Below are 11,164 nucleotides of genomic sequence, written 5' to 3' on the forward strand. Positions count from 1 at the left end.
GCTGTTCTGCACCTGACAAAGGACTTTACCATGTGGAGGGAGCCTCAGGAGGGAGAGATGCACCCTGACAAGGAGTGGAGACCGACAGAGATGAGGGAGATTGGAAAATGGTGGCAGTGAGTTCAAGCTCCTGAAGTACCATATTCCCCATGTATAAGATACACTATTTTTCAGAAAATTTAGGGTCTAAAAACTAAGTGCATCTTATACAGTGGTTTTACATTTTTTACTTGCATTTCCCCCTTTTTGTGCTTGTTTTTGCGCTCATTGTTGAAGACAGTGATTCGTCATCAGACACCGATGATGACAAGCTAATGGATGGAATTTTTGACAGTAATGGAGTTGTATGAATTTTATGAATAATAAAACTTGAGTTCAATAACTTTATGCAATACTTTCTTTTGTCAAATTTCGGGCCCCCAAATTAAGGTGCGTCTTATACATGGGGAATACAGTAAGTCCTGATTCCTATAGTTTTCTCATTAATTCTACACCCTCTCTACATCTTAATAGTCTTTCCAGACATTTGAAATGATAAATTCCCTTTTATAAATTAACCTGTTTGATGTGTACTCTCTTTAGCTCCTTGTAAGTAATCCTAACTAACATATCAGCAGAGAATATTTTCCCTGTTTATTCTTTTTTAAAAAATTTATTATTAAGTGAGAGGTGGGGAGGCAGACAAACAGACTCCTGCATGTGTTCCATCCAGGATCTACCTGGCAAGCCCCCTACAGGGCAATGTTCTGCCCATCTGAGGCTGTTACTCTGTTGCTTGGCAACCAAGCTATTTTAGAGCCTGAGGCGAGGTCATGGAGCCATCCTCAGTGCCCTGGACTAACTTGCTTGAACTATTTGAGCCATGGCTTCAGAAGAGGAAGAGAGAGAGAGAGAGAGAGAGAGAGAGAGAGAGAGAGAGAGAAACTGAAGGGTAAGGGGGAGGACTGGAGAAGAAGATGGTCACTTCTCCTGTGTGTGCCCTGACTGGGAGTTGAACTCGGGACTTCTACATGACAGGCCAATGCTCTACCACTGAGCCAATTGGACAGGGCACCCTATTCATTCTCAGTTGAGGTCCTCCCAGATTTATCCTTTTATTTTTGTAAAATTTTTTTGAAATTTTATAGATTTACAGAGGTTGCAAAAATAGAGATTCCACTTTACTGTTCACTGGAACTCTCTCAATGTTGAATAACTGTAGTTCAGTGTCAAAGCCAGTTAAATGGCATTAGTGTAAATTTCAAGTCATTTTTCATGCTTTAAAACAATGCCTAACCCTGCTGGTGGCTCAGAGGATAGAGCATTGGCTTGGTGTATATGGATATCCCAGGTTTGACTCCCAGTCAGAGGACACAGGAGAAGTGACCATCTGCTTTTTCTCTCCCTCTTCTTTCCCTCTTTCTCTCCCACAGCCAGTGGCTCAGTTGGTTCGAACACGGCCCTGAGAGCTGAGGATAGCTCAGTTGATCTGAGCGTGTCAGTCTCAGGTGCTAAAATAGCTCGGTACTTGACCATCGACCCCAGACAGGGCTGCTGGGTGGATCCTGGTTGAGGCACATGCAGGAGTCTGTCTCGCTATCTCCTTCCTCTCAACTAAAGAAAAAAAAAAATATCTCACTGCTAACAGGTGTAAGTTGGAACCTACTATCACCACACTCAGGAGACTTGCAGCCTTATGAGGAAGAGCAGCACAGGGCAATTCATTCAGGTGTAATGAGTCACACCTGGGCAGGTGCAGCGTGCTCTCCTCAGCAAGCACTTGCTATGTCCCAGAAAGCCAGGCACTTGGCTTTTAACTCTTTAAGCCACACAATAACTGGGTAACACCAGCTCTGTTAGCATCATCATTCCTTGTACAGAAAGAAGGAAACAAAGGCTCAGAGAAATTAAACAACCTGTTAAAGGTCACAAAATAGTTGGGGAGCAGAGCTGGAATTTAAACTCATGCAGCCTGTTTCAGAATGTTTAAGCATTAGGCAATGGGACTAAAAACAAGGTAGGATTCTCTTCCTGAGCCTTCCTGGACCTTTCCTAACGTCCTGCTCCTCTTTCCCCATCACACCCTCTTCCTCCCTCAGGCCCACTAGGGTCCCTGGGGTTAGCCACTCTAGCCACCATGTCTGGCTGTTTCAGGCTGTGCTCTTGCAGAGACACGTTTCCCTGGGTGCACCCTCAGAAGACGTCACATCTCCCTATGCAGCAGGTGGGGCCAGAGGAGACACCATCTTCAAACATTGTTGATCATGGAGGACCAGGGTCCTAGCCTCACTCCCCAGGGATCGCCTCTTGCTGGTTTAGTGTTACAAAATAACCGATAAACTGAAAACTCTCAAAACCCCCAAAACAAAAAACCAGGAGAAGCAAGTCTTGCACAGCAGAGGAACGTGTTTACTTGTCAGTTCATGGCTTCAGTTCTCAGCCTCAGGTGGTGGACATGGTGGAGATGATGGGGGAGGGTGCTAGTAGCGCCCTAGGGCCTCACTCTGGCGGTGGGCATTTAGGAGGGCAGGGCTTGCAGGGCTTGGGGGGGCATGGCCGGGGGCATGGTGGGGGGCATGGCGGAGGGCATGGAGGGCACTTTGGTGGTGGTGGGCACTTTTCCCGTGGGCACTTTTCTGAGCACCGTTGCAGCAGCTTCTTTAAACAGCTGGGCTGGCATTTGCTCTCACACTTTTGCTCACACTTGGGGTCACAGTTCTTGGGCTCATTCTTGGGCTCACTAGGTTTATTTTTATCATCACTCGACATTCTTTCTTGATTTTCTGAGCCCTGCAAAAAAATATGCAACAGATGGTATGTGGGAGACCACACTGTGGAGTGGGAAGGGACCCTCGCAGCCTTCCCACACACCTCTGGCCCATCCTTCTTCTTAAGAAAGCTTTCCTGGCTGTATTCAGGCTCAGACAAAATTCTCACTTAAGGGCTGTCCTCTTGTTTTTTTAGTGGATTGGTGATCACACTTCTCCATTCTTACTCTGCTTTCTTTTCACTCTTGTTCCCGTTTCATAGCTCCTAGCAGTAGTTCTTAACCTAGAGTCCTGGGAGTCACCCCCACAATCATAAGAATGGTGTTTGTGTATTTACCAATATTCTTGATATCTTCTGTAACCTTATGTGTTCTATTGAATTTACTTAAAAATGTCCTGAAGAGCCCATAAGTATGATCAGACTGCTAGAGGCATCCATGGCACAAAAAAGGTTTGAAAGAACTCCTGTAAGACCACCTCCCCATCCCTCTGGAGGTGGGATGAGAGGGTATATTAATGGGCTTAGGGACCCAGAACACTTCTTTTAATCCTGTGTCCAATCTAAGTCCTCACAACCTTGAGAATTGATTTTTTTCACTCAAGGACTGGGGATGGAAGGATAGTGCCATCCTTACCATGCCTGTGCGCCCATGGACCACCCTGGGAACTCCGCCTCATGGTGGTTAGGGTAGGAGAGAAAATCAAGAGAGGATATAATAAACTGAATTTTCTAATTTCTCTGAAAATATCAAAAATATAATTTAAGAAGGAATTACCTTACCCTCCATTGAGTTTTGTCTTGAGGGGGGTTCTTCCTCTATGGACATTTTGACTTCTAGATCCAATAGGGCTTTCTAGTTTCTGACAAAACTTGTAAGTTAAATCTAATTGGCATACTTTGATTTCTTTGAACAATATGAAAATAAAATTATATCTAATTTAGTCTTAAAATCAATATTGCTCTTTGGAGATAAAGATCATTCAAGTGAACTCCAAAATTGTTAAAAATCTCTCTTTCAAATGATGTATATTCCTGTTCTTGCTACTGAAAGTGAGAGGAAGCTAGACAGAGGAACATAGCCACTAACTCAACCTACTTCAATGCCTGGGGTACTACAGGTCACTCCCAGGAAAGAAGGGGTAAAGGAGGGGGCATTTCTAGTTGTAAATGCAACTCACCCCTTGTGTTGGTACTGAACTTGACAAGTAGTCGAGCGAGGTAGATGATATGGCTGTGCTTGGGAAGATGGATTTTCCCTCTGGTTCCTCTGCCCAGCAATGAGGAAGCCAGGGTGGGGGGAAGGGAGCCTCACTTGTGACCTCATCACTGCATCATCAAGTAGTGATTGTTGTGTGACTCCAGAGCCCCCAGCTCAACTTAAGCCCTTGAACAGGAGTAGGGACTGGGATTAATCACTCCTTTTGCTGTCCTGTCCTCTCCCCTGGTCCCTCAAAATTTGTGCTGGTGAGATGAGGCTCTGCTGAAGACATCGAACCCTATAGACAGGGACGCTCATCGCAGCTAGCAGTGGAAAAGCTCTGTTTACACGTGGCCTCTTTCTGCTCCCCCAGACTCCCCAATTTTAACTCCTTTAAACTTGTCCCTCTCCCCCTTCCTAGGACAGCCTCCTGGGATTGATCACAGCCATTTTGACTCATTTTTCTATACAAGATTCTGTAGCCTCTCTTTACCACCCCACATGCCTTGGCCCAAGTCCAAGGATTATTTTAGCTCTTTTCTCAATGTCTCTGCCTATAATTCAGTTTGTTGTGCTCTGTGATTACTTTTTTTTTAAAATCAGAGTGTAACCACTCCTTGATACCCATGGTTCAATAAACATTACCTATTGTAAAGAATTTGAATTTGATGCTCTTGACCAATCCTGACCTCCTGGGTTACCCCAGAGTTCATCTTACAGTAGAAAGCTTTGCCTCCAAGAAAGTTACTTCCTTGCCTTTCCAGAGGCTTGGCCAGTGGGTCTTTGTGGCAGGAATAGGGGTGTGTCTGGGGTGGTAAAAGGAGATTGGCATGGGAAAGGCAAGGGGGATCCAGACACAGAGAGCCTTGAGCTTGCCTCCAGGAGGCTCCTCTTGGCAGTCATTCACTGAGGAATCAGGAGCAACTTTTGGTTCAAATTGTGATATGATCACGTCTAAGGTGTTGAAAGATATTTCTGACAGCAAAGTGTGGGATGGATTAGGGGTTGGAATGGTGAAGCAAAAGTTGAACTAGCCTGTTTCAAAGAAATTATAAAACTCTTCAAGTCTGAAGGAAGGCAGTGGCAGTGGTAGGAAGAGGGTGCCAATGAGAGGAACATTATGAGAGAGGCAAATTTATGGGATTTGGTTAATGGAAAATTAAGAGAGATGACTTTTTAGCATCCATAAGTTTCCAAAAGGAAATAGAACAGGCTTGTGTTAGAAGATGGGTTTGAGTCTCAGAATGTTGAATGTGGTTGCAGTAAAGCATCTTGAATGGTTGTTGAAGTGTGGCTCTGTCCCTTCTGGGCAGACCTGATACCTTGAGTTCATTTCAGTCCAACATATGTTTGCTGAATAGACAAGAATGAACTGGTTCAGAGAAAGGCATCAAGCAGAGAAGAGAAAAGATATTGGGGAGGATGGGGAATCCTAACATAGTGTTTATTCAGTATTCACAAAATAAATATAAAATTGAAAACCAAACGAAGGGGGAGGGTGGGTAAAAACTTACCCCCCTCCAACGGGGATTAACTGGTGTTAGACCCATTATCTTGGTGCAGGCCACTCCTTTCTGCTCATTTTCTTTCCTCAAAATTTTGAGCTCTATCCCTTCCAAGTTGTTAAGAAGTAGTTCCCACACCTATCTCAGGAGATAGAGCTCCACCTGCTGTTCAGCTCTAGACCAAAGCTAGCAATCTGGATACGGAGAAGGCAGTCATTCATGACAGTGATGCCAAATGAGGTAGTGATTTCTACTGCCTGTTGTCATCTTTCTCAATCTTTCTTCCCTCTCCCATTCTTGGTCAGAAAACTTCCACCAAATGAAAGTACTATATCATTCATTGGACTTTCACCAGGACACTTGTCCATCATCTTTTCAATCCTTAAAACCCATCTTTAAAAATCAAGGCTCCTGTCAGTGATACATTTAGCATCTCAACTATCAGCCTCACTGATGGCCTAGAATTTGGTTGGCACCTGGCTGGCAGCCAGACACTACCTAGATGAAATACAGAACAGGCCTTTTGGGCAGCTGGGTCTCAGAAAGGAAGAGGCTAGAATGGAAGATGGTGGATGTCAATGCCCCATGATTAAGAATGAGGACCCTAGGGTTAAATCCCTGGGTTCAGATCCTGCCTTCATTCTTTACTTGCCAAATAATGCCTAGCAATTTACTCAATCTTTCTAATTCTCCATTTCCTTATCTATAAAATGTGATAATGATAGCACCCATGGTAGCACCCATGTTAATATGTAACTTATATTGAGTGCTTATATGCCAGGCATATTTGCAAGTGCAAAGCCTCACTCTTATCCACAGTACTGCCTCACTGTACTCATAGGTTGCTGTGAAGATTAAGTGAGATTCTACACATAAGGAAGCCCCACTGAATGTGTGCTATACATATGTACATATGAGTTGTTGTTTTTGTCAGTGCTTTCCTGGCTTTGTCATCCCTTGGCTTGCTGGATTCACTCCCTCTCTCTTTCTCTCATTTTCTGATTTTGGCACTGAAATCCCACTTTTCCATACTACTTTTCCTGCCTTCCAGCCCAAGTTCCTGTGATGGTCACAGGAAGGTTAGATATTTCAATATTACCTGTTAATGAATGATTTCAGTTTTGAGTAAGGAGAACTGAATATAAATGAATTGAGAAAAAGTAGTAATTTAAACATTTACTAAGGACTAAAATGTCACCAGCCGTTTAATGGTTTCTCCAGGTGGTTTTGTAGACCCTTTATGACCGTATATTGGACCAGGCCAGGGAAGTCCACGTGTCAGCAACTTGAACTTCACTTGGATCCCCCTCGCTGCTTTTGAGGTAAAGTTGTTCTTTATTGTCTTTTTCTCTGTGTAATCCTTGTTGAATAAGCAGGACTCAAAGGACCAAGTCAGAAAACAACTTTGTTCTTTCTGTTGTTGCCTCTTAGCACTCTCTGTGGGACTGGCTCTTCGCTTCTCCCTGGGGTGAGATCTCTGGAAGATGCCATTGACTTTTATGGCGAAGCTTGGACAATTTGTTCTCTGGTTTCTTTTGTTTATACAAATAATCTTATTTCAGTAATCATAAGGCCTATTTCCTTGAATGCTGGGTTTCCTTCTCCTTCCCACTTGGGACTAGAAAGGAGAGCATCTTTTCTATCTGGAGTTTCTCCTCCTTTTTATTTTCTTTTTTATTTATTTTCTTTTTTTTTTTTCTTTTTTTCCCCTTCTTTTCCAAGTGAGAAGAGGGGAGATACACAAACTCCTGCATGTGCCCTGACTGGGATCCACCTGGCAACCCCTGTCTGGGGCTGATGCTCTCTGTTCATCTGGAGCTATTCTTGCAACTGAGCTACTTTGGGCACCTGAAGCAGAGGCTCCATGAAGCCATCCTCAGGGTGTGGAGGTGATGCACTTGAACCAACTGAGCCATGTTTGTGGGAGGGGATGAGAGAGAGAGAGAGAGAGAGAGAGAGAGAGAGAGAGAGAGAGAAGGAGGAAGGAGAAAGGTGGAGAAGATGGTTGCTTCTCCTGTGTGCTCTGACCGGGAATTGAACCAGAGACATCCACATGCCAGGCTGATGCTCTACCACTGAGCAAACTAACCAGGGCCTCTCTCCCTTTTTCTTCACTCACCTAGCACCTCTGGTTTCAGGGTGGGGGCTGCAGAGGGAGGAGAGGCAAGGGGCAAGGAGGTTCTTACCTGCCTAATGTTGTTCTGATCTCCTGATACCCGGGAGCTTTCTGGGCTTGGCAGGTGGTTAAAGTTGACCTTTTCTCTTTAGGGCAACTTGAAGATGTTCTTCCTGGGACTCCTGCCCCCTGCTGGGGTTTTGATCACAGTTCTTCTTCTCCCTCTCCCTCCCTCTCTCCCTCTGCCTCTCCCTTGCCCTCTCCCTCTCCTTCTCCTTCTTCTACAGTTCTTCAATTACCACAAACATATCTCTTCGGCTGGCTGCCTGCGGCTCCTGCAGTTCCTTAGCCTTTGGCAGCTCTCCCTGCCTCTTTCTGCTGGGATTACCTCACCACCAGGGGGCCCTCTTGGATGGGACTTACAGAGCTAGGAGAGGCAGCTCTGCTTCTCCTATGGGCCTTATCTGGTCCATGGGAAAAACTCAATTTCTCCTTCTGTTGTTCATCAGTTACTCTTGGTGATGTTTTTCTGATGGTTATGTATTTCTGCTCATTCATTATGTATTAGGTGAGGGAATTTCTATGATATCTTCATACATGTGGGTCAGTATTTTTCCAATTTGACTTCACTGCAGTATTTGATATTGTTGTGTCTTCTTTTTTACCCTTCTTCCCCGGGGTTCCTCTGTTCTGGATGGTGTCCTATTTCTCTGGCCTCATCTACTCTCCTCCATGACCTCTTCCCCCTCTGCTCAACCCTTCAACTTCACCTGGCCTCTTTCACTTCACAAACTGGCTGCCGATCTCATTCCCCACCATTACTGTAACTACCTCAAGGTCCAAATTAATATTAACATCCACTGGATGTACTCTGGTACCTCAAACTGATCTAAAAACATCAGAATTCATCACCTTCCGCATCTTTTCTGCCATGCTCCTCTTGTGCTCTCCAACTCTGTGAGCAGTGTCGCAACTCACCCAGACCTCTCAGCAAGAAACCTGGGATCCTCCCAGCCAGATAAGCTGCAAGGATCTGCAGCTTTACTTCCTAAACTGCAGGCTCCTGACCTGGGCTGGTGTTTGGAGACCCCAGTGAACATCTCTCAAGTCAGTCCCCACACCCTCACAGCCACTGCCTTCACCTTCATTGAGGTTACCATGGTCACACGTCTCCTCAAGTACCCAGCTCTAATTGATACCCCACAGCACGATCACAGTGAATTTTATATAACAAAAGTTTAATTTTACTGCCAAATTTAAGATACGGCCTCAAGTTGTTGTTTGGGTCAACAAGATTCTTTTAGCTTTGTCTTCTACTTTTACCATAGATCCTGGGGCTAAATTAGTTGCAATTTCCTTAAAATATGCTGGTTTTTTTTGACTTGGCATTCTTTCTCTGCCAGTCAGTCCTCCCTCTTCCTACCTTTCACTCAAAGGTAGTGTGCCCCGGGCATGATTTATCCCCTCCTGGGCTGTTAGTTGCCAAAATCAAACTCATTCTGAGATTTTTATCCCTGTATTTTGTAGTTATTTATCTCCAAATTTCTCATTTTCACATGATGGGCTAAGTGTAGAGATCAGAAACCACTGATTATTATTATTACTATTATTATGTATTCCAATTACAGTTGACATATAATATTATATTAGTTTTCAGGTGTACAACCCAGTATAACTTACAAAGTGATTACCCAATAAATCCAGTACCTACCTGTCATTGTATACAGTTATTATAATATCACTGACTACATCCCCTATGCTGGACTTTACATCCCATGACTATTCTGTGACTGCCAATTTATATTTCTTAATCCCTTTAACCTTTTCACCTAGTCCCCAACTCCCCTCCCCTCTGGCAACCACCCTAATGTTCTCTGTGTCTATGAGTCTGTTTCTATTTTGTTTGCTCATTTATTTTAGAAACTACTTATTTTTATCTCTGTACCCCCAGCCCTCAGAGCAGGGCCCAGCACGTCTTAGTGACTCAGTCCCCAGAGCAGCGCCCAGCATGTCCTAGTCACTCAGTAATAATAAATGCTTGTTATCAATGAACAAATATAATCATATTATTTCAGTAGGTTTGTCTTTATTCTTCTCTCAAACTGGAATGTCCTCCCATTGTTGTCTGATTAATATTTATTTTATTTTCACCTTCCAGACTCATCTTGAAAATGCTGCCTTCTATGCAGACCTCCCTGGCCCCTGACCCCTCTGGAGTGGAGATGCAATTTCTGAACATCCACAGGCACCCCTATAGCTGATGCTCTCACCTGGTGACAGGGAGGTCATGGCTGTGCAAATTTCTGTCTCCTGCACCTATGGTGCCCTGCTCCAGAGAAGGGCTTGTGTGTGTGTGTGTGTGTGTGTGTGTGTGTATGTGTGTGTGGCAGAGCCAGAGAGAGACAGAGAGAGGGACAGAGACAGGGAGGGAGAGAGTAAGAAGCATCAGTTCTTTGTTGTGGCACCTTAGTTGTTCATTGATTGCTTTCTTATGTGTACCTTAATGGGGGGGGGGCTCCAGAAGAGCAAATGACACCTTGCTCAAGCCAGCGACCTTGGGCTTCAAGCCAGTGACTTTTGGACTCAAGCCAGCGACCATCATAGACATGACCCTACACTCAAGCCAGTGACGCTGCACTCAAGTAGGCAACCTCAGGGTTTTGAACCTGGGTCCTCCAGGTCCCAGTCTGACACTCTACCCACCACTCTGCCACCACCTGGTTAGGTGAGAAGGGCTTTCTTATTCTTCTTGGCATCCTTAGTGCTGGCTCAGGGCTTTCCAAATAATAGAAGCTTAGTGAATACTTGGGAAATACATGAATGGATATAAGAGACAAAAATCTAGCAGGAGAGTTAACTACCTGCCAGAGGAGGGAGGGCCAACTTCATACAGGTGTAGCTGATACCAAGGAGACCTGTCTCCAAGGGTAAGCTTCCATCGTCAATAGAGCTGTATCAGCACCACTCTGGGCCTTATGGCTGGAAATCACAATTACCCTGATCTTTCCAGGATACAGCCCACATCGGGCTCAGGATCTCACACAAGATGGACCCACACCACAGCCTCTGCCTTGAGGCCCAATCTCTTCTTCCCTAGAGGTAGTATCTCCCTTGCCACAAACCCCTCCCAATTTACAAGACACAAACTTTCTGCCTGGTGAGGCTTTCTTGAGGAGCAGCGTGAGGACATGGGAACAGATGGACTTGGAACAGTGACATTTGAACATGGGAGCTCAGAGGCAGTAGGCAGATGGTATTTATTTATTTATTTATTTATTTATTTATTTATTTATTTATTTATATCTTGAGGGGAAGAGAAAGAGAGAGCATGAAACAAGAAGAGAGTGAAAGGGTGAGAAGCATCAACTCGTAGTTACTTTCACTTTAGTTGTACATTGAGCTTCTTATACGTGCCTTGCCTGCGGCTCTGCCAGTGTCCCCTTGCTCAAGCCAGAGACCCTGGGCCCTCCCGAAGTCTGTATATCTCCCACCCCACCCATCCTATGCACACTCAGCACCCTCATTTCACTCTCTGGACTGACTACTGAGTAATGGCCAGTACATAGGTCTGTTCTCGTCCCTCTGCTGAAAGACTAA

At 44.7% G+C, this 11,164-nt stretch overlaps 1 protein-coding gene across 1 annotated transcript; it reads right to left on the reverse strand.

Moving 5' to 3' along the window:
- Nucleotides 1-2,478: 2,478 nt before the first annotated feature.
- On the reverse strand, nucleotides 2,479-2,748 carry LELP1 (late cornified envelope like proline rich 1). The gene has a single exon (XM_066255215.1). The coding sequence runs from the start codon at nucleotides 2,746-2,748 to the stop codon at nucleotides 2,479-2,481; it is 270 nt and encodes an 89-aa protein (XP_066111312.1).
- Between the last annotated feature and the right edge of the window lie 8,416 nt (nucleotides 2,749-11,164).

Source organism: Saccopteryx bilineata, chromosome 2 (assembly GCF_036850765.1).
Source record: "Saccopteryx bilineata isolate mSacBil1 chromosome 2, mSacBil1_pri_phased_curated, whole genome shotgun sequence".
Classification (NCBI taxonomy): domain Eukaryota; kingdom Metazoa; phylum Chordata; class Mammalia; order Chiroptera; family Emballonuridae; genus Saccopteryx; species Saccopteryx bilineata.